The sequence below is a fragment of the Manis javanica genome, chromosome 15 (assembly GCF_040802235.1).
Source record: "Manis javanica isolate MJ-LG chromosome 15, MJ_LKY, whole genome shotgun sequence".
Lineage (NCBI taxonomy): Eukaryota > Metazoa > Chordata > Mammalia > Pholidota > Manidae > Manis > Manis javanica.
This window is the reverse complement of record NC_133170.1, coordinates 24,287,524-24,311,564: the sequence shown is the minus strand read 5'-3', so window position 1 is coordinate 24,311,564 and position 24,041 is coordinate 24,287,524. Positions and strand designations below refer to the sequence as shown.

Here is a 24,041-nt window from a genome sequence, read left to right as displayed (position 1 = left end):
TGTTGTCTGATTGTCATGGCTAGGACCTACTGGTAGGGATAATCTTCACAAAAAATAACTCAAAGTGGACAAGGGACAGTTGCTAAAGAAAGCATGGCATAATTAGAAACATTTTATCTGTATAATTGGCATTCTTCACACTATTTCTGTCTGAATAGTCCTGAACAGTTATTGGAATCAGCTCACCCTCTGCTCGAGTAAGATCTGGCACCATATTAGCAAATTCTTTCTTTTTGTTGTTTTTATTTAGGGTCTGTACTAATCATTGCCTTTCTCAACCATCAGTGAAACAACTATTTGCTATCAGCCCCTCCAAATTCTTTAGTACACACTTGAACCTGGTGTCTTTCTCTCCCCTGGTCCCTACGTCTTTCCTCCTTCCCCACCCACCCATTCATTGGCTGGAAGTACCAACAAGGAGCCTGTCACTTTGTTACCAGAGGGGGACAGAGAATCAACTACCTTAGCACAATCAGAAAAAAACACCACTAACCATTCAGTACACTCAACACTTCGCTTAATTATTTGGCATGGCCCTGCTTCCCACACATTCTGGTTACTTTAGACCCCATCCACCAGTACCTTAAAGAGGTACAGCATAAGAAGTAATATCAAAGTTCTCCCTATTGAGACAATTATCCTGGATATACTCCATAATTGATAATTATGCCCCTTCAGATAATCTTAAAAATCATGATTATAGCAGACACAAGGCCACATACTGGATAATCTCATGTGTATGAAAAACCCAGAATAGGAAAATCCAGGGAGGCAGAAAGCAGACTGCTGGCTGGTTGGTAGCTGGGGAGAGAGGGATTGGAAATGACTGCTTAATGGACATGATAAAAAAGCTTTGAAAGTAGATTAAGTGTCTGCACTGAATGTTGCTGGATTGTCCACGTTACAGTGGTTCTTGTATGTTATATGCATTTCGCCTCAAGAAAAAACATTACTGGTTAATTCAAAGACTTCAAGGAATTGAACAGCTGGAAGGCTGAGAGTGATAAGTGAGTATTCCCTCCCCATGCAAGCTGTTGGCTATCACTGTGTAAGCAGAGGAGAAAGTTTGTAGGCAAGGCAAGCAAAGGTCGTGTATGCCCTGGGGCAGAGGAGAAGACAGAATAGAAATAGGGATGGGAGGAAAGAACTCAGATATAAATGGGAAGCTCACCTGACCAAAACTTAGGGAGCAGGGGCTAAGGAGCGTGTGGGCAGGACTGTATGAAATTAAAGGCCTCTCTGTCCCTAACAGGAGGAAACACAATAAATTTGTGGTATAAATTAAAGCATTACTTTATCAAAAAGAAAACAAGAAAATATATGCCACTGTAGGAGGCAAGAGTGTCCTTTAAAATAGAAAGAAATGAGTTGAGGAATAAAGAAGAGCCTCTAATCTCCTTGAGGGAAGAGCCCATGCCTTACCCAACTCCGTATGCACAGCACCGTGCCAGGTACAGGGACACAGTCAATGGGGTCTTCTCTCACCTTCTAATTCATTTACTGTTACAAGGGTCCTAAGAGTTCGTTATCCTTGAACTGTCCTTTTACCCTTGAAGAAACTGAAGCCCAGAAAGGTTAAGATCACAGTGGTGGAGTCAGGGTTTGTACACGTGTAGTCTAGCTCCATGCTTTGAAACATTTGCTATATTTCCTAAAGGAATCAAAGAACCATTGATTAAACGACTGAGTAGACAGCAAACACTAATTCTCTATCCTGAGAAGAGGAAAACTGAGCATCTCTGGCATTTCCCATGTACTTCATTCTGGCCAGATTCATAGCTCCCAGTGTCTGGCTGTCCCCACAGAATTTGGAAGGAGCAGAGTTCCTGGGTAGTCCATGCAGTGTGTGAAAGCAGAAGAGATGCCAGCAGTCAGCCCCAGCTTTGAATAAGGGAGCATGTACCACATCCCTCAGCTGGTGGGCAGAAAGCATTCTGCATCCTGTGATAAATGAGAAAACAAGCAGGATGGCACCCTCTAGTTCTAGTCTCCAAAACAAATGAACCTTCAGTTGTTCCTGTCAATCACAGTGAACAGGATGATGTAAACGCATATCATTATACCTAGAACCAGTTTGATTCGGGGTGTAGATGCTCTGTGCATAGAGGCTAAAATATTTCTCAGTTGCTATGTGGCAAAAGAAATTATTTAAGCTAGTTTCTCTTAATAACCAATGAAGAAGCTGTAATTTTTTGAAGTATTTTTTGTTTTCCCCACCTATTGATTTTGATATTAATATTAAACATTTTCCATAAACCTAGTTGTATTAATATTATTTTATTGCCTTTCCCTCCCAAATCTCATCCATTTTCAAGAATGAATGGGTATGTGGAAGTCTTTTGAACAAATGGAAGAAATGTGTGTTTCTGTACAGTTCTCATTACCTTTTATCATAACACCTTGTGTTTGACCATTGAGGCAGAACAACCCATTAGGAAATAGTATATAATGATGCAGTTGCTACCTCAACACCTGTCAATCCATTAGGGATCACTCAGTTATTTTCCATTAAATTATTTCTTTATACTAGCTCAAGGCTCGTCTGTTATCTTTTTTTAGGGGCTTAGGAGAGGAGGTGAATCTCATACAAATTGCTGAGATCATCCTCAGTTGTGTCCTTATGGATTGTTGGGTAAATCTAATGTACCTCATGAAGCTGCATGGTACAGATGTATGACTAGGTAAACACACAGAAGAAAGGAAAAGGAAGAGGGAAGAGAAAAGTACCAGAGAGAGAGAGAAAAAAAAACTGCAGGACCCCCGGGTAAGAAAAAAGTAGAGCTTTAACTAAAAGTGATTGGACAAATTGAAAAAAAAAAAACACCCCAAACCATTATCAGGTATTTTTTTTAAATTGAGGGTTTGAGGTGAAGTGAGGCTCAATTTGTCAACAGGAAGCTATGGGCTTTGCACCTCTATTTATATAAACAACATTTGCTTTTTCCATCTCAGGCTCTGCCCAGAAGTTGTCTGACTGCTGCTTCTGGCTTTGCTTGACTGGTTTTTAGAAAAAAAAAAACTGTGGCCACCTGTTCCTCTCACCACCATAGAAAAGCTCAACTCGTCACTTTCCCTTAGGTTTGGTGCCTGAGAAGGCTACAAGTAAAAGATTTCAATTTTTATTGCACTGTTGTATGTTTCACCAAATCTTTGCCTCCCTGAGTTGACAAAACAGTAGGAACAGCCCTGCCTCTCCTCCACTACACCCCTGATGTCCTTCCAGTCCACCCTGTAAGGTTCCAGGTCCCTCAGGACCTCTTTACCACACTTTGAAAATCCCCTTCAGGCTCCCAGACTTGTGGGGCCTCATCTTCCAGCCTCCTGGTTTGCCCTGAGGTCACCCTGTCCTCACTTTTCCCATGTCTTTATCCATCCTGTCTGGTGTTCTTCTCTTTTCTTTTCTATTTCTTCTCAGATTTCTTTCTTCTGTGTGTTACGGCTGCTTCAGAACAGAAGGGAGGGCAACATTAGAAGTTGCAAGTTGCTTGTACCTTCTGACCAGGTGTAAAGTGTTTGGTTAAACACTCAACTTTGGCCACAAACACCCTGAAGCCGAGGAAGGAGGTGCCTGTGGCTGGCAACATAGATGGCTTGATGTCATCACAAGTAAGGCCCAGAAGTGGGGAGACCAGCTGGGGTTTGCACCATTTGCTGATGACTCAAAAGAATACTCAGAGAAAGTGTGCAGGAAACTATATTTAGAGTATAGTGCACACTTGAATTTTCAGAACTTATTTGATCAAGGAGAAAGACTCTTCTTCAATCAAATATGAAATATGGAAAAAGTGAGGATCTCAGCATGATAAACTTAATTTTGGAAGGGTAAACCTCATGGGTACACAGATGAATCTGCGATCTCTTCAAAGTACCAGAAAGGCATGGATCTCAAAAGCTAGCCAACAATACTTTTGCCAGATCCTTTCATCCTGACATTAATAGAGAGTCATTGTTTTGGTTCAAATAATTCTTTTTTCATCAAAATATAAGTTGCATGCTTAAGAAGGTAGTCATTTGTGTTCACCAAGAAATGGGTAATATTAATACCATGAAGAGTTAAAGGCTTTCAAATCCTTTCATGGGAGGAACAAGGAAAGAAAACTAGAACATCAGGGACCTGAAATGGGATAAGGTGCATGGGGTCCTGCCAACAGAGAGGAGAAGGCAGGGGGAGAGACCTGCGGCAAGAACAAACTGTGACATGGAACCATTCTGAGGGGGAAGTTAGGAGGAAAAATGAGACTGCAGGGATGAGGAAAGGATGGAAAGCAAGTTAGAAATGTTACACATCAAGAACTATGTTACATATAGACATGTAGTAAGTGTTACCTATCAAGCTAGAAATGTTACACATCAAGACATATCAAAATGTTTACATATCAATAACTATTTAAAAAAATGTACAGAGCAGAACAATGGGAAGTAGCAAAACAAGGGAACTGGATCATGCAAAAGAGAAGTGAGCGTAAGGCATGAAACTGCGCCTAGCCACACAGTTGGGCCTGAAGAGGCACAAAAGGAATTCTCTGGTGAACCAAGGAATTTTCTGGAAGAGAGCAAATAAATTTGGGATGTTAGAGAACCAATGATATCATTGTGGAGTGAAAAAGGGTACAAGAAGGGATAACAGAATAGAGAAATTTGAACAATACTGGTACTCTGTTTTCAAAGTGGAATAAAAACATAAATTCAGATCTTTTTTCTAAATAAAGAAGAGAAAAAGCAATAACCGGACCAAAGACCACTCTCCTCTGAGAAGGAAATTGGCAAAAAATTATTTTAAAATGTTTAATTAATCTGCAATATATCCAATAATGGCATTGAGGTACTTTTTGGTGGGAAGGCCACCTCTCGCTCAATTTGCAGTAGGAGGCATCCTTAAGTGAAGATATCCTTAAATGATTTTTGGAAATTCTGTGCCTAGGAGATTTCTCTATGGTGGCTATAATAGCCATTTAAATATGTCTGTCTGTAGATGAGTACATTTACTTCTAGAGACTGGGAAGCAGAGAAAACATGCTTTGGGGCTTTCTCTAGTATTTAATCAGTTGTGCAAATCCCACTAAATCGAATTGCTTCTTAACAGCAAGAGTCTGATCTTCATTTAGGTAGTTTTCTCAGCAATATGAAAGGAGTCTGACCCCCTACCTAGTGGCATTCTGTCATGTGTAATTTGTTCCCTAGTTCCTACTTGAATTCCATTGGCTTTTTTAGAAAGCTACTGAGTTACTCAGATGTAAGGGTCCATAATATATGGTTTGTCGCTTATAATGGGATTATTTTATTACTGAGGATTGCTGTCCTAATACAGGGTATTTTTCCCCCTTATAAAGCAGATGTAGTAGTTGTGAATTAGATTGCATCTAGACTTAAAGAAATATGAATAATGCACTTAAATCTTGAGAATAATAGAATTAAAAGAAACCTTAGCTGTAGCATAAATCTAACTTTCTCATGGGGAAATTAAACCAGGGCCTAATGAGGAACATGACTTATCTGAGGCTACCTGGTCACCGCTAGAGCCAGGATAAGAATGTGAGTGTCTAAATGTTGTGTTTCTTTTACTGTTTCCTCTAAACCATTGGTTAAACTTTATGCCTGCCTATTAAGGTTCAAGTCTGAATGTCCTTTTCAGACCCCAAACCAGGCTACATCAGAATCCATTCACACAGTAATCTCTCTAGATTTTGGTAAATGGTGAGGATGAAAGAAATAGCAACAAGTCAAGGAAACTCAGACCCATGACTTGGTTTCACATTAAGTTGTCTAATTTGTGGCTGTGGGCCACCCCCAATGCTACTATGAATATGTAACTCAACGAGACTGACTTTCCAGCCCTAGTTGCTGATTGGACAACTACATGAGAAGTTGAACAGGGACTCCGAGTCCAAGGTCTATCCCTGGAGTACTTGTCTCTTTAACCTCAGCCTCTGAGCTTAGCAGGAGATTTTTCTGATCTTTATATATTGCTGGTAGGGTCGTATAACTCCTGGTTCTGGAGAATTTTCTAGGAGTGGAAAAAATTACCATGATCCCTCTCATAAAGAAGACCAGCCAGGCAAATATTAAGACAATCCAGCAAAACAGTTAAAAAAAAGAGAGGATTATCATTATGAATGGCAAGTTCATTTAGGAAACTCTTGACAAGAAAAATAAATGAAGCTCTATGGCCATTCAAAATAGACAGTGATATCTTCTTCCACTCTAAGATCTATTTCAGACAAATTCAATGGTTAATTATTATTACCTACAGTTTATTTTCCCTTGAAACCATATATGGAATATTTGTATATAAGCCACTTAGTTATCAGTTATCTACTATGTCTACGATATTGGGAAGGAGCAAAACCATGCAATAATATGGAATTTGTACTTTAAGTACTGAAAGATGAGATAAATGTTATTCTGGGTGAAAAATGAAGGAATGGAGCAAAAACTAGACATTGAAAAGGGATTGGTTTAAGAAACACTACTGTCTATGGGTTAGCTGATGATGGTTGGACAAGGAGTTCCCTCTTCTTAGGGCATTGTTTTCCTTCCACCCACACATTCTTTCTTCTTTTCTCTTTTTTGATGATCACAGACCACTGGGTCTCTGCAAATTCACATTTTCACAGGGAGGAAGTCGGAAGTAGTTGGAGCGACGGAGTCGCCTTGGGGGTAGACCAGCCATCTGACGGCAAAGTTCATCTAGAAGAGGAGCAGAGAATCATAGGATGAGAACACAGGTGGACAAGGACTCGTGTTTTAAGAGAAGATTGCAGTGTGGTGTAGTGAATGGGTAGAGGAGAAGTAGATCTGGGTCAGAATCCTAGTTCTGGTTACTTACCATTTACTAGAAAGTTTCTTAACTTTTCTGAGCCTCACTACCCCTTTCTGTAAAATAAGTATCAAAATACCTGCCTCGGCGAACGTACTGTGACTATTAAAGTGACAGAATGTCTGTGAGAGCCCAGCACAGGTGGGCGGTAGGTTTTAGATTCCTTCACATACCTAGCTCCTGATTATTCTAGTTATGGACTTATTAATTAGCAAAAACATGAGGTCCACTCACCCAATACAGGTGTAAATGTTTACTATAGTGTGCAAATAGCTAACTTGAGTAAGTCCCCTGAGACACTTGAAAGTGCCTAGAGTCCCAAATACTCATCCTCAATCTCAAGGTGTTTCCCTTGCAGGTGGCCTGCACAGCGCTGATGGGGGCCAGCAGCAAGTTTCCTTCTGCGAAGTTCACTACAGCTCTTACTCAGGAGCTCAGCCCGAGGCAGGCCCCTGAGTCAGAAGTGGCTGTGCTGTGGTACCTTCACCAACCACAGTCAGCATCTGGGGCTGGCTGTGGGAAAGGTGAACAGTATCTTTGTTCCCACCTTGCATGGTCTATAACCGCACACTTTGGGCCCTTTAAATTGTTTTTAAAAAGTCTTTTTACCTTCCTCTACCTCTGAAGTTTCTCAATAAGTAAGGTAGATGGTTCCTGGAATTGATGGATGGTTTATAATGTAGCCAGTTCCTAATGTCCAGTTCACTCTTTATGGGCTGTATCCAAACATTACTGTCTCCAAATTAGTGGGTGTTTTTTTTCCCCTTCTTTTTACAGTTATGAACATGGCTGCAGACTAGCAGAGTCTATTATTTATAATGCTAAATTGGTCTTTTCACCCAGAACCCTGGTGAAGGATTTTCAAAGCAGCCAAGGCTTCAGAAAGCTCTACCCATATACAGGAGAGATTGGGGGTTATAATCTAGTTGGAAAGATGGAGGGGTATCTTTCTTAGGGTTACATTTATATATTAAGCATACTGCTTTATTTAGATTGCCTTTTGGGGTGACTTGGTGTAGCAGGGACTGAAGGAAGTGAAGGGGGGAAGCTCCCCTCCAAAGCCAGACTTGGACGCATCAGCATTCTGTCCCTGTTTACCTATTCAGCGTGTAACTGCCTCTCCCACCGAACACCCAGACGTCACCTTACCCTTCATGGCTTCATGTTCTTTGCAGACCAGGCGGGAGCAGATCTCATTGTTGATGACGTACATACGACGTGAACTGCCGCAGGGCCACAGTGCCAGCGCCACGGTTAGGGATTGAGACAGAAAAAGGCATTGAGAGAGCTAGCCCAGGCCTAGGGTTTCTCTTCCCGCCCTGTATTTCTCACCCTCCCCCATCTGTCCTCCCTCTGCCTGGATTTCCTTCAGCATTTCAGACTTCTTCCTCCAGCCCCCTCTCTCAGGAGTGCAGGGCATGGAGTGGCATTAATCACACTTCTCAGTGACACTCCACCTAGTCAACCTTAATATTCCTCCCCACTGTTTTCTACCAGTGGGTCTTTTGCTTTAGCCTTTTTCTATGTGGAAATAAAGGCAACATTCCAGGGTGCCCCTCAGGACTCTCCTCCTCCAGCCCACCCTCACTTGCCCCCTGGTCTCTGGGCTTGTTGGTCAGCCTGTTCTCCTTATGCTTCAACCCAGACTCCAGCTTCTGGCTGCTGGCACCTTCAGAGATAGCTGGGAGTGTTTATGCTAAAACCTTCTGCCCCCTCAAAGACTGAAATTCCATAGTAAGTATTTGTTCAGTAGTTACCAACGCAAAGGTGCTACCAGGAGAGGTGCTTTCTGGGATCTGGGAGGCACTCGGGGATCCCTTACCTGGTGAAGCATGACTGATGAATACATTGCTTGACTGGCCGGTGCACAGAGTAGAGTCTTGTACAAGCAAATTTCTCATCCCGGCATTCTGAAAAGAAGCCCAACACAAACAACTGGGAGAGGCATAGACACAGGGTTAGAGGGATGGAGGAGGGGAGACAGAGTGGGGAAACATGCAAAGTAGGCCCTACAGAGGATCACTGTGAGTTGGGGTATGTCCTTCCTGTTCACCAAAGCAGAGCCACGTAGGAAATTGGTGAAAATCAAATTTAGGTGCTTCTTTACCTGGAGGCAGAAGTGGATAAAATAATGTCTGAGGGCCTGTCTAGGAAAAGGTCCTTTTAGGGTTATCCAGGTGGCAATATGAAATATCAGATTAAAATGAAGATAATCCCATTCTGAAGAATAAGAATTCTTAGGTGGGTCACTGGGTCTCTGTTCCAGTAGTTACACCTCAGAACCAGCAGTGTACATCAGAGAAAGCAATTTTCACCATGACATACTGAGTCCTTGCAGTCACTCCCCCACGTGCCTACTACCCCCTCAAATAAAGCCCTAGTGTGGTTTAGGGGGAGGACTCCTTCGGGACCACGCAGCAGTGGTCCTGTCTTTCCCCTGCGACTTTGAGGATAGGAGCTCATTAAAAAGGGGGAGGCAGGGGAATGAAGGGTATGAAAGGTATTCTCTGAAAAAGAAATGGAAGTAGGCTAGAATGTGCGGCGAGTACCCTGCATGGATCAAGGAGGTAGGGAATCCCCAGGAAGAAGAAAAAGTTTAAGCAGGAGACGTACAAAAGGCAGTCATACCTGTAGTGGTATTTTTATCACTGGGTGAGGCTGGAAGGCAGAAATTTTATTCAGTTATTACTAGTTCTCCATGTTGCCACCTCTGTACCTGTCATGTTGCTTCACTTAGGACCTAAGCGGGGCACCCATGATTCAGAAACAAATGAGAAAACAACTCTTTCTTCTAGCAACTCCTAAAGGAAAACCCATAATGGGCTGTTGGGATCCACAGAATTGAAGAGGTTTAAAAGTTAGATGGGAAATCTGATTTTGCCTTTCTCCTTTTTCTCCTAGAGCGTTGCAAAATTGGTTGCATGATGAGGATTTTTGTGTTATTGATAAAGAACAAATTTAGTCGGGACACAAGAGCCATATGCCCATAAGAGCTTCTTCCTAGAGCTAAGAGAATGAAAGAGTAGAAGCTCTCCTCATAAAAGAAAATCTGTTCTCTGTAAATTAGATACATCATCATGGGGTCTTTGATCCAAGTTATTCAGGAACGAATGGCAAGGGTCATAGCCACAGACAAACCTAACCTAGGGGCCAGTTAAATATAGGCCTAGTTTACAGAATGGGGAACAAGTCAAGGAGCAAGATGAATGTGAGGGGACACAGTAACCATGGGAGTCATCTGTAAGATGTCCTTGGAACAGCTGCTGCTAGATGGGATATGATAGGATGTGTGCCAGGTGATCTCATCTGTCCCATGGTTTCAGCTGCAGGTTTATAAGCTGTGAATTCTCAGGCTTACACTTCTAGCCCAGATCTCCCTCTAGTCTCCTATAAATCCAAGTGCTATATTACAGAGGAGTTTGTAGATCTTTCAAATCCAAAGTATCTCAAACTAACTTACCTTTCTCTTCATCAATTCACTATTCTTCATGAAATGGTACCACTATCTATCCAAAAGTCACCATCTACCCAATAGACAACTGGACCTCACTTCAACATTCCCTCTCCCCTGCACCTCGCATTCAATCCTCACCACCTCTACCTTAGTTCAGGCCACTATCTTTGATTACCACTACTGCATTAGCATCCTCCTTGGTTTTCCAGTTAGCAAATCTGATTAGGGGCTTTCTTTGCATAAACCACTTTCTGCTTGGTTTTCATTTCCATCCGAAAACTTTGCTCATATTATTTTCTTTACTTAAAAGTTAGTCCCCCTTTTATTCACTTGATTCACTTCTACTTGTCTCCAAGAAGCAACGTAGTCCATGTGCCTTCCAAAAAGCCTTTCCTACCCCCCAGCGCTGAATATAGTCAAGGATTCTCTTTGAGTCTTCCATATCTTCTTTTTTTAAAATCTTGATTGTAGCATTTTGTGAAGCTGAATGAAGTTATCTACTCATTTGTCTCTCTTGCCAAGTAGACAAAAGATACATAGTAGAAGGAAACCAATTTTGTCCACTCTTCATATCCCTGGCACCTAGTAGCAGGTTTTCAGTAACTATTTGTTAAAAATAATCCAGTTTCTGTGTCCTCTTCTCACATCTCACCACTTGTTCCTTGTAGTTTTTGCCCTAATCATGAACAAAACTCAGTTTCCCCAATGTGCTAAGCTCTGTTTTGCATCTTTGCACATGCTGTTTCCTCTCACCTGGATGCCCATTCCCTCCTTGGCTGCCTGACATGCTCCGATTCTTCTTTCAAGAGTTAGTTCAACCAAAACTTCTAGAAAGTTCCCCTTCATGTTCCCAAATATTCATTTGTTTATGTATTTGTCTTGCCTTTATTCATCCTGTCTTGGCAACTCTGAGAGAAAGATCAAGTCTTGGTATTCTCTTTATACCCAACACAGTTCCTGCTTGTTAGGGGCTCAAAAATTTCATTACTTTGAATTGAATTGTTGGAAGAATGTGTTACATAAACTGTAGTCCTATGTGGGATCCATCACCAGTTGTACCATCTTCCATAATGGGTTCTGGGGAAAGCCCAGAGAGGCCCCAGTGGCCCTGGGATCCCAGGTCTGAACTCACCCAGGTCATCTGTGGAGGGCGCGATATCAGCCAGAACTGAAAAGGCACAAAACAGCAGGTATGAGGAGGGCTTTGCACTGGCAAGGGGAGGGCAGTGTAGAAACGGGAAAAATGGAGATATCAGGACAAGGCCAGGGCTCTGGCTGGATTTTTATATCATGTCTAGGGGAATAGAGTTAATTGAAGTAATTGTGAATTTTTTTCTAAAGAATATTTGGCCAACTGACACTAAACTAATTGTTGGAAGCCGTCGTCATTCATGCCCTATTTTAGCTATTAATCCACTGTGTTTCCTCTTTTCAGAGGACTAGGAGGCCTCTTTCCTTTTATCCCACTGTCAGTGAATGACACATCCACAGTCCTTTTATGCCTTTCCCAGAGATAAAAATGCAGGATTAATTCAATTATTAACAAGGATCATGCCATTTTATAAAAACTGCAGTAAATCTTACCTGTTTCATCTGTGGAGGGATCATTCACTAGATCTGCAAAGATACAACACGGGGAATGAAAATGTAGGTAGGAAAAGTGGCAAAGAGAAGCTGGATAAAGGCATGATTGTCTAAAAAGAGGCGAATGTGGGGGATTATGTCACAGAAGGAGACAGAAGAGGTAAGACCGAGCTCTCCCTTAGTTCAGTGCCCACCACCCTCTTGTCCAGTCTTCATTTTTCTTTGTAGAGACACCATCCTCAATTCTTTTACCTGCAATGGGAAAACCAGAAATAAAACGGATAACTTACTAGGATCTTCTGTGAATGTTTCTGGAGTCACTTGAGTCACATCGTCTGAATTAAAAAATCAGAAAACACTTTCTGAGCACTGTGTGTCCCTCCTCCCACCAGGCACTCCTGGTAAGTCTAAGCACAGCAGCCAATACATAGCAAATATCCCACAGCTGTTCTCCTTTGCTTCCCAGCCTAAGTCCTTCTCCCTGTAACCCAAACAAATGTCACATTTCCCTCCTTCCATGAAATGCCCATACAGCCTTCACCCAACTGTCCCTTTTTCCTGTGTCAGCTTTCTCTCAGAATTGAATGAACCAGAGGCCCATCAGATGACCCTCCACAGGCAAACCCTTTCTCAGACTTTGAGTAAGCACTGGATTGCAGGAGTAACATTTATTACTGCAATGTCCCAATAGACAATAAAGTAGAGAGCTAATTTGAGTTTACTATATGCCAGGTACTGTTTCAATCCCTATTTTCACAGATGATAAACTGAGCACCAGAAAAATAATTTACCAGAGGTGATTGAGCTTGTTAATAAGTACAGTGGATTGATGACCTCTTTGCAGTACTTATTTGAGATTAAAATAGTCTTTGCCAAAGACATTGTGTCTTTTTTTTATTGAAGTATCATTGACATGCGATCTTATATTGTATATAAATATACAACACAGTGATTCAACAGTTAGCCGTGTTATTAAATCCTCACTCCCACAAGTGAAGCTACTATCTGTCAACATAGGAAGATTTTAAAGATTCATTGACTATATTCTCCATGCTGTACTGCTATCCCTGTGACCAACTTATATTACAATTGAGAAATTTTGTGCCCCTTTATCTCCAGCACCCTCCCCACCCACCCACCTCAACCCCTTCCCTGTGGTATCCACCAGTCACTTTCAGTGTCGATGAGTCTCCTGCAATTTTGTTCATTCTGTTTTGTTTGGTTTTTATATTCCACATGTAAGTGAAATCATGTGATATTTGTCTTTCTCCACCTGGCTTTTTTCACTTAGCATATTATCCTCTAGGTCCATCTGTGTTGTTGCAAATGGCAAAATTTCTTTTTTTATGGCTAAATAGTATTCCATTGAAAGACACTGTGATGTGATATTTATAATTTTGATATAATTGAATATCAGTTTGCTGATGTGTTTATACACAAGAGTGTCCACAAAAGGTGGTGTTGGTGATTTTCTGATGCTCAGTGAGAAAGTGAGGTGTAGGAGGGTGCAGAATGCTAATGTTGGCAAAGAATGCCTTGCAGTTGATCCCTGGAAAGAAAAAGCAGGAGAAGATGGAAAAAGGTCCAGGCCAGAGGCAGAATCTATTGGGATAAACTGAGAAAACTGTATCTGAAGCTTTATATAGCACCATTTCCTAAAACAAATTGTTTTGACTTTAAAAAGCAAAATAACAAAGCAGTGTTAACATATAAGTACTTAGCCAATATCCCATTATAATTATTCTTTACTGGAGATGACTGATAGCCATAACCCATTTTATTCACTAGGGGTCAGTAAATCCCCATAATTTGGCTTTTTTTTTTTTTTTTTTCACTTTCAGTCTGTCAGATTTAAATCTGGTGAGAACAACTTTTTTGGGGGGGAGGACATCTCTCATATTTATTGATCAAATGGTTGTTAACAACAATAAAATTCTGTATAGGGGACTCAATGCACAATCATTAATCAACCCCAAGGCTAATTCTCAACAGTCTCCAATCTTCTAAAGCATAGCAAACAAGTTCTTACATGGTGAACAAGTCCTTACATAGTAAATAAGTTCTTAGATGGTGAACAGTGCAAGGGCAGTCATATCACAGAAACTTTTGGTTTTGATCACTCATCATGAACTATAAACAATCAGGTCAAATATGATTATTCGTTTGATTTTTATACTTGATTTATATGTGAATCCCACATTTCTCCCTTATTATTATTATTATTATTTTTAATAAAATGCTGAAGTGGTAGGTAGATGCAAGATAAAGGTAGAAAACATAGTTTAGTGCTGTAAGAGGGCAAATGTAGATGATCAGGTGTGTGCCTATAGACTAAGTATTAATCCGAGCTAGACAAGGGCAACAAAACATCCACGGATGCAGAAGATTTCTCTCAAAACAGGGGGAGTGAGGTTCTAAGCCTCACCTCTGTTGATCCCCAATTTCTCACCTGATGGCCCCCCTGCGACTGTGCCTATCTTAGGTTGTTCCTCCCTTGAGGAATCTTACCCGTCTCTGCCTAACCAGTCATCTTCCGGAACCATACAGGGAAATGTAAAGTTGGTAAGTGAGAGAGAAGCAATATTGTTTGAAAAGGTTAGCTTTTTACTTCTTTGCAGATTTATGCCCTGTGGCTTCTATGCCCAGCATTTGTCTTGAGGTATCTTTAGCACTTGGAAGAATTATGATACTCAGTAATTTCGATATGAGGCACAAATTCCACTTAAGGGTTGTAATTAGGAAGGAAGGAGAAAAGCTATAGACGTAGCAGATGGAAGAAAACATGGGAAGATTGATTATTTCTTTGACATATCTTCTTGTAGAGTAACATAAGCACGTATAGGTTTTAAACTAATTAAATTGCGTGCACACATTAACATAACAGGAATACAGCTACATAACAAAAGCAGACCTACAATTACCAGCCATATCCAGTGAAACCAAGAAAACCAGTTAGGCACCCTAGGCATTTGTGAAAACTTATCAATGATATGATGGATATTGTCTAACTGAATTTGAATAGTTTAAGAAAAATCAGACAAATTGAAATAACACATTCCTGGGAACTGTTCACATCCCATATGTTCTTTTAACAGTAGATAGTCTATAGTCGCAAGATTTTGGAGCGGTGCAACTTGCACTTCTCCTAATTCTTGGTTGAGTTCCGACAGTATAGATCCAGTCAAATTTGTTGTTTTACTGTATGCACAGGCCAGCTTAGATATCTGAGAACAACTTTTTTATAAAGCATGTCAAGTTACTGATCACTGTAGTTGAGGCAAAGGACAAATAAAACATTTTGAAGAAATTTCCCATTTATTGCTTACCTCATCCTTTCTTAAAAATTCCAGACAGGCTGACAATAGCTTTTTTAACACTCAGTGTGAGCTTTCTTCTTTCCAAAAAAAATTTCGATAAAGGGAATCCAAGTCTGCCCCAGTCCCAGAGGATATTTGAAAACCACTGACCCAAATCACTCCAGAGACATTAAGAGGGGAGTGGAGCTTGGCCAGGGCATAGCCCAGCCTGCCCGGTCCCTTCCTTTGTGCTACATTCCAGTCCAGCCACTCACAGGAACAGAAGTGAGGCCATCCGAGAGCAAAGGGGTGGAGAGAGCACCCTTGCTGTTTCCTCAGGATTTCAGGGCAGAGTATTGCTTTTCTGCATAGTCCTCAGTTTATGAGCTTGTCCATGAGCTCCCACTGCATAAATACTAATCTAGAATTCATAATTATTTCCTGAAAAGAAAAGGAATCTTAAGGAGACATTATCATCATATCTTAGAATATTTCTGCTAGAAAATCATCACAAACTCATAAAGCAGGACTGGACCTTAGTCAGCACAGAGAAATTTATTCAGATTTTTATTTTTTTGCTGGTGCTGAAATCTAAGTTCAGAAACTTAGGAATTCAGATCTCTTTACCAACAACACAGAAAAAAAGTATTATTTTTCTATTTTTATCTTTGTACAGATTGCACTGTGAGAAATTATGCCCCAGTTTACATATATGAAAGCTGTAGCAAATTTATAAGATAACTTTACTCTTGCCGTGATGTATTTGCAATGTATAGTTGACCCTTGATGGGTCAACACAGCTTTGAACTGTGCAGGTTCACTCATATGTGTTTTTTTTTCAATAAATACATTGGAAAATATTTTGGAGTTTGTGACAGTTTGAAAAAAAATTGTCTCCAACTTTACTGTAATACAGTATATAACACCTATAACACACAAAATATGTGTTAATTGACTGTTATGTATTGGTCAGGTTTCTAGTCAGTAGACTATCGGGAGTGAAATTTTTGGGTAATGAAAAATAATATGAGGGTTTTTGACTGCTAAGGTTGGCGCCCCTGCTCCCCCCATGCTGTTTTAGAGTCAACTGTACTCTTTTTTTAATTTTACTTTATCTTAGTTAATTAAAAAATACCAGCTGTGAGTCACTATTTGATTACTGGGTTGCTGTATACTATACTGCTATGCTGTCAAGAGTTGGGAAAAGTAAGAAATGAATTATAACTATGTTGAATGTGTGGAGGCAGTGGCGAGGTTGATCAGTTTCCGTCATCAGGCTAACGGAAGCAGCCTTTTGGAAGACGGAACTTTCGGGTTCTGTCCACCTGTGCTGTAGTCTCACTGTAGTCCTAACATGACTTCCGATCCTGTCTGGGCATCTTAGTTTCTCCACTGTTACTTGGATAGGAAAATGCTCTCTGTTAGGATTAGCGGGCATTTTTTTGAGTGAGAGAGATTTGTAGAGGAGGGTGGAAACAAGAGATGGGCAGAGGGGAGATCTGAGGAAGGAATTTCAGTAGTAAAACAAAACAAAGGCAAATTTTATGAATGGTTAATAAGACTGTGGAAACTAGTGGACTGGATCCTGTTTCCCACACCTTGACAACACTGTTTTACAGATTCTTTAACGCTAACCATTCATCTACATTATCCTGATAAGAACCCCAGTGGAGCCCAAATTCAAGGGCTCACCTACCTCCTCGTTGACTGTAGACTCCTGGGGGTGCCCAATCTGTACGAAAGGAGGGAGAAAAGGGATGTGAGTGACTCCAGCTGTGCACTCCAATGCTTTTATGAAACGAACCAGATAATGATGGGAAAGTGATAGTATTTTATCTGTCTGTGTTGTATTTCCATCTAGTTCGATACAAATTACTCAGACTATTAGTGCTCCACACAAATGTGGAAACACTCAGGAGAGACAAGTTCCCGAGACAAAGCCCTGCCCTGTTCTGCCCTGACCCAGGAGGTCCTCCTTGCCTCATTCCCAGCCAGAAGCAGTGGGGTCCTGCGCACAGAGACACAGCTGCTTGCCTAACGTGCCCTGCCCTGCCAACCCCACAGCCATCCACTAGCCAACCTACTGAACAGGCAAAAAAAATAAAATAAAATAAAATGTGCTCGCAATTATATCTGGCAGAATGAGAGAGAGAGAGAAAAAAAAAAAGAGTCCAAGACTCACTTACTGTGGCCAATTTCCTAGCTGGATTATGTGAAATCTGTGAAGATCACTTTTGTTTTGTGTATAGATTTGGCACACGTTTTCAGTGTGTGCCGACGCTTGTTTGCACGCTGACGCTACTATTTGTTAGGTGGTGAGTGTGTATGTTCCTGCTGTTTTCCTTCACCATGGAAATTTCATCCAGCTTCCCATTAGGTGGTCTCTGTCTGTTCATGCGTGCATTTGTACATCAGCCTCTCTTTCCTTTGGTATTTGTTTACTTGCATATTTATGTGTGTGATCCTCTTGATTAATATTCACTTGTGTGTGTCTTGGTTTCCTGACCTTTGCACAGCTTTGCCCAAGGCTGAGGTTGTCTCTGGTTGAGTCCTGGCCCTTCCTTCTTTGAAATCTGTTCTTCTCGTCTCTCTGACGGCGGTTCTGGAACTCAGCCGCAAGCACAGTCCCTCCCACTCACCCCTCCTCTTCCATCCCACCAGTCAGGTGAACACCTCCACACCTGCGCAGCGGGAGGGGCCGACATTTCAGGGAGAAAAGAATAAAGGTGGAGACTCACCAGAGGGGATGATGAGTGTGATGAGACACAGCAGCAGTTTGGGTCCCGAGCACAGCATATCTAAGGGGGCGGCAGGAGGAGGGGTGTGACGTCCCGCCAGCACTGCGCTTCAGGCCCCGGCGGCCCGGGGCCCCTCGTCTTCCCAGGAGATCTCCTGGTTCCCTGTGTGACTCAAGTCCTTTCTCTCTTTCAGCCAACACTTATTTCTCCTTCAAAATCTTTCTTTGATAACTTACCATTATTCTCACTCTCATGACTTTTTCCTACCAAAGCAGAGATTTAGGCTCTCAGTGGTCCTGTTTGTCCCCACCTGTGGCCTTTTTCACCCCTTGCACTTAATCTTGCTTTTTTATGTCATCTGCTCCTCTAGGTTTCTCCTCTCGTTTGAATTCCATGGATGGTTGGAATGTCCGCTCAATTACGAATCAGTGACATTCTCCATTGCCCACCTCAGCCCATACACACTCATATGTACACACACACGCACACATTCCTTCTGTCTATTTAGGGTTATAGACAATTAAACAACTCACTGTCTCTGTTCCTCTGCTCTTTCCACTGAATCCTTTGGCTGCTGAATGTGTCTCTCTCCTTCTCACGCTGCTCCTACTCTGGCTGGAGAATAAGATGGACAGGACCACTCCCTGGGAAGGACTTCAAGTCTGGCCTACTCTGAAACAATGAGATGAGGGAGAGCGAGGGGGAGAGTGAGCGAGCGAGAGAGAGAGAGAGAGAGAGAGAGAGACAGGCCAGGCTAGTGCAATGAGGCAGGAATTTGTAGTCACTCACGCCCTCATTCCGAAGGTTATGACCACATTGGTGAGCGATACTGCTCTTCCCTGCAAGGGTTGGCCCGAGCTCATACATGCCTTTCTTCCATGAGCCCATTTCCCTCATGCAATCTGGCCCCAGCCCTGGAAGAGTTCTTTTTCACCGAAATAGCTGGGGTGGTTCACCTCACACCTCCCCAGTCTATCCCTATCTCTGGCTGTCTTCCAGGCTTGAATCTTCCCCCCATCCTCTTTTCTCACATCTATTTCAATATTCATCTCTTCAACATCAAGTCCTTTGTATCCCTGTATTTCTCTTTTTGTCTCACACATTCAGACTCCTGTTTTTTTCCCACTGGGAATCATATTTGCTTCTACATCCAAGAAGACAAAGGCACCACACGAGTTTTGTCCAAGAGGAGGGTTAGGGAAAGTTGAGGAATACGGTACCCTCTGAATCCTTAGAAATGTCCGGGGAGTGGGGGAGATGCATCTCTGAGAGGAGAAGCCAGCCTTATTCTGTCTTTTGGCTTTGTTTAAGCTTATGCTAAGAATCTTGGTTTCTGGAATCTTAGAACACCATCAGAAACCCAAAGAAAATTGGAAGCCAAATTAATTCTGCTTGTCCTGTTTTCACATCAGTACTTTTCCTTATATCATGTAATACATAGATAACACACTCTGTCCTCCAAGAGTTTTAAAGACTTTGTAATTGCTGTTATTCATAGAAACCTGAGTGGTTAGACCATTAAAATATGGAGAGAATAAACTTGAATTACAGAAACTAAAATCTGAGGAATGGCTGACCTTATGCACACTTAGTAGTATAAGCATTTCAAGTTTTCTGTTAGCTACTTTAGTCTACACTATGTAGCTCCCTGATGAGCTAAGTTAGAGAAGAGTACAGGTAGACAGGGCAGGTCTTCTTAGAAGTGTGCAGACTAAAAGAAAATGTATGAAAGAGAAGGAAGGAAGAGAGGGAGTGTCGGAGGTAGCTGTTTAGTTGGGAGGAAGGGAGAGCAGTGGACATAATCAGAAATAAGCAATAACACCTCAGATTCCTCCGAGGGAGATAATACATATTCCGTCTCCAAGATGCATGGATTCTGTTCAGTCCCCACAACAAATCTGAGTATAAAACCCAGCTTTTCCTGGTCTGCCTGGCCCAGAACATGCTCTTCTCCCATCTGCTCCACAGTGAGAGTTCAGAGGCTGGGAAACAGATGTGATCCTAGTCTGGGGAGAGTCAGGGAAATAAAAGGCAGGGAGGTGGGGATGCGGGCAAGAAACAGAAAAGCAGATGCAAAGCAGAGCTAAGGCAGGACATAGAATAGAGAGCCTAGAGCCACAGTCATGTTTTCCATGAAGCTCAGACAGATGGGGAGACTGAACTCAGGCCAGTCATTTGGCAGGGAGAGCAATGACCTCAACGTGCTGGCCTAGCTGGAAACTCAGAGCAGGAAAGCCTCCCCAGGCAGTAGGAGGGGGCACTCTCCTGGGGTCGTAGGGGGGAGTCTGAAGTGAGGGCAGTGAAAATGGAACAGAATGTTCAGAGCAAGGCAGAGGGAGAAGGCAGGCGGCGAGCAGCAGCATAGGGGGAAAGGAGAGCTGCCAGAGGAGAGGAAGCTACCATCTATTCTTGTTGAGCCCAACAGACCTTCAAGAAGGCGGTCTGTTTCAGGGCAGTTCGGTTCACTTTTTCTTCATGACGGCTGTGGTGGCCCTTCGTCTGGCGAGGTCCCCAACTGCTTTCAGAGCCCAGGCTTGGATCTCCAGCTTAGGAGAGCCTCAGATTTACTTTGCTCAAGGCGATTTGCTCAGCTTCGGTCCCACTATGCTCTCAAGTTTATCATGGGATTACATCAAGTCAAAATCAGCCCCCGTGGTCAGAAATGAACAACTCTCACCCAGAGACATGAGCCTGTAGTTGCCTGAGGCTCTCGCTGACCCTGGGGAAGAACACCTTGCAGTCTCTGCTCCCATCCACCACAGTCTGCAGCTCCTGTGGACAAAGAACACATCCTCTAACAGCAGGGAGGTCCCCATGGAGCTGACTGGCAGGTGCAGAGGTGAGGCAATGCAGACATCCTCATGCTTGACTTATCTAGGAAAAGTGTAGTTCTCAAAAATGGTCTCCAATCAGTGGGAAATGGGTAAAATGCAAAGAAAGAGAAGGGAGGCAGAGATGCAAGACAGCATGCTGGCTTTACTCATCTGTTTTTTGGCCTGTAAAGAATACACCCATTAGCTAAAGGCCTCTGGGCAAATGTACAGAAACGTTATTACTACACATCCAATCCAACTAAATTAAATCCAGGGCCTAAACACACACACACACACACACACACACACACACACACACACACACACACGCATTCCACAAAAGGAAGTGGGGAGGGTTATATGAGGTAGGGAGAGACGGGTGTGTGTAGAGGAACGAAGCAATAGTTGCAGCCAAACTTTAAAAGATGGACTCAGTGCAGGACTTAGGAGCCAGCAAACATATGTCCTCAGACAACTTGGGCTAGGGAACACTTCCTGCTTCTCAGTAACCCGTCCCTGCTATAACACATGGTTCTTCATGGCCTGTTCCTTCCTTTCTGAGTATTGTTTCCCCAGCTTCAGCAAATAAATGCTTCTACATCAAAACTCAGCTTAGGTGCTGCCTCTTCCCCTCTGCTTCTGAAGAGTTAGTCACCTCCTCTCCTGAACTACCTCTTTGTGTATTTTTATGATTGTGTCATCCACTTTATTGTATTTCTTTTACATATCTGTATTACCTACTAGAGCAGAAGGTCCTTGATCACAGAAGCTAATCCTTACTCATCTCTGGCTGTTGTGATCGTCAGCACATGACAAGTCAGAATTTGGTCCTTTGAACTGAAGTGAGATGAAGACTTGAAAGAGTACCTTCCTATTTCAAGAGAAAAACATTCAAAAACTGAGTTCAAGACCAAGAAATAGAGGATAAAGGTAAAATTTGAAAGTCCGCAAGGAGTAGAGCAGGTGGATCAAGTGGCCAATGTATGGATGAGATATGAGGGGAACAGAATACAGCAAGAGAAAATAGACAGAGGAGTTGGGCAACAGTTAGTTATTCCAGAAACAAAGGCATCTTGTCAGGGAGGTTGAACATTCAGTGCCTATAAAACACAGTAATTTACATCTACAATAATGTGTGCTTCTCTCTCATCATTTCACTTTCTGTAAATTTTCTGACAGCGCCAATGGTCTTGCATAGGTACTCTCACACTTTCTTGACTATGCAAATGTAAAATGGCATAAAATGCTTGATCCAGATTTCAGATTCTGTGAAGGTTCTTGAAACCCACAACAAAGTGATTTTAAGTAACTGATAAAACTGACTGTGGACAAACAAAATAAGACCAGTACTAGAAATTCATCAATGGGCAGGAAATTTCTACCTTCTCATTCTACCCATCAGAAAATGAACGAACAAAAAAAAAGACAGAAACCCTGAAACTTGAAATATGGGGAAAAAAAAATCAGGAAAGCTCAGTGTATCTATTATTAACACATAATAATAGCTGACATAATGATTAAAGTTAGTGTATTCATGTGATTAATATTTATATTTTTATAGATATATGTGCTATGCAGCCTGTAGGGTAACTCCCAATGACCCCCACCTCCTTTCTTTACCCCTTGAGTAATTCTCTGCTCTTGAGTGTGGGCAGGGTTAGAGACTACGAGCAAACAGAGTGCTGTGGAGGCAGTGGGCTGCATCTTCCCAGGTTAGATCACAGAGACCCGGGCTTCTAGGCTGGTGGCATCTCTTCCTCTCTTGCTTGTTTGCTCTGAACAAAGCCAGCTGCCATGCTATGAGCTACTCTATAGAGATGCTCATGTGGCAAGAACGGATCTCTACAGCCAGTTAGCACCCTAAGGCCTGCCAAAAGCCATGTGAAAGGACTTGGAGGTCAATTTTCTCTCCATTGAGCCTTGAAAACTGTAGCCCCAGCCAACACCTTGACTGTAGCTTTGTGAGATACCTTGAGCCAGCGGTATGCAGCTAAGCTGTGTTCCTGAACAACAGAAGCATTGGACAAATACATGTTTGTTATTTTAAGCTGCTAAATAGATAACTAATGTGCCCTGTAACTACATATTCATAGGCACATTCATATAACTATATATTCATTATTTTATCTTATTATATAAAATATAACATTTATGTTTCTAACTACATGTAGTATATAATACTGTTATAATATTTACATAATTATATGAAAGACTAAATTAGCTATTTATACAAAATTATTAGTTTATTATATAAAACTATAGAAATCTTAGTTTAAATATGAAATTATTGAAAATAACTAAATTACTATTTTATGAAACTATATATGTATTCATATAACCATGTATTCACAATTTTATTATGCAAATATAACATTTATAACTAGCATAAAATGTGTTACAATATTTACACAATTATTAAGATGAAGGTCTATAAATTCACTATAATATGTTAGCCATTTATATACACTAGTTAGTAATAATAGTTCATGATCTGGAATATTACCAAAGGCCAGACATTTTGATAAAAGGTATGATTATGCTCCTTTGAACTGAGTACATTCATAAAAAAGCATAGAGAAAAAGGGGAAAGATGAAGACATAAGGAAGAAGGGACAGAAGGGAAGGAAGAGACACAGGGAGTGAGAAAAAAAGGAGGGAGGGAGAGAGACAGGATGGGAGAGAGAGAATTCATGTGGGAACCATAGAATGCATCCTTGAATATTCACAGGAATCAAACCTTTGTATAATTTAGGACTACAACTTACTTGAAAAGTAGAACATATGATGAGGCACCACAGAAAAGAATTAAGCAATTAGAAAATCTAGTTTGTGAGAAAGAACTATAGGAATTTAAGTTATTTTGCCCAGAGAAGAAAACCTAAAGACAGAATTTAATAATTTATATGTGTATACTGTTTTGATGATTTGGGAGGTTTATATTTACCGCTTCTACAAAAATTGGGACGGAATAAAAATGAATTGATTTTGGAGCTTAGTTTAAAGTCTGTCTTCGAGGGACTTCCTGAGTAAGTGATCATGAATAATTAGAATTCAAGTATTTTTTCAGCAAACATGGAGAACTGTCTATACTCCAGCTGTTCTATTATAGGCATTTGGAATGTAGCAGAAATAAAACAGTGTTTTGCCTTTGTATCGCTTACCTTTTCTAAGGAAAGCTATGGAAATTCTTTCTTTTGGAGAGAGACCTCTCCTCTAGTGACTTGACTTTGGTGTATTTCTGGAAACGGAAGGATGGATTGGATGATTATTAAAGGTCGGAACTGAATGTCACCACAGGGGAATCGGAATTGGCTTGTGGCTCGTTGGGGTCACCTGCCC

At 41.6% G+C, this 24,041-nt stretch overlaps 2 protein-coding genes across 4 annotated transcripts in view; one reads left to right on the top strand and one right to left on the bottom strand.

The window, feature by feature from the left end:
* Positions 1–24,041, top strand: part of RIMKLB (ribosomal modification protein rimK like family member B) — a 161,802-nt gene that overhangs the window by 34,126 nt on the left and 103,635 nt on the right. The window lies entirely within an intron of this gene.
* On the bottom strand, positions 4,772–18,606 carry MFAP5 (microfibril associated protein 5). Of its 2 annotated transcripts, XM_017659946.3 has the most exons (10): positions 18,423–18,600; positions 17,890–17,949; positions 16,848–16,883; positions 12,146–12,190; positions 11,856–11,888; positions 11,404–11,439; positions 9,446–9,475; positions 8,640–8,727; positions 7,967–8,040; positions 4,772–6,687 (listed from the first exon to the last, which is right to left on the bottom strand). In XM_017659946.3, exons 2-10 carry the CDS (start codon positions 17,945–17,947, stop codon positions 6,575–6,577), a joined length of 513 nt encoding a protein of 170 aa, XP_017515435.1. In that variant the 5' UTR covers positions 17,948–17,949; positions 18,423–18,600; the 3' UTR covers positions 4,772–6,574. The 2 variants fall into 2 exon arrangements, with proteins under 2 accessions (XP_017515435.1, XP_036864633.1); XM_037008738.2 differs by lacking the exon at positions 11,404–11,439 and having other exon boundaries at positions 18,423–18,606.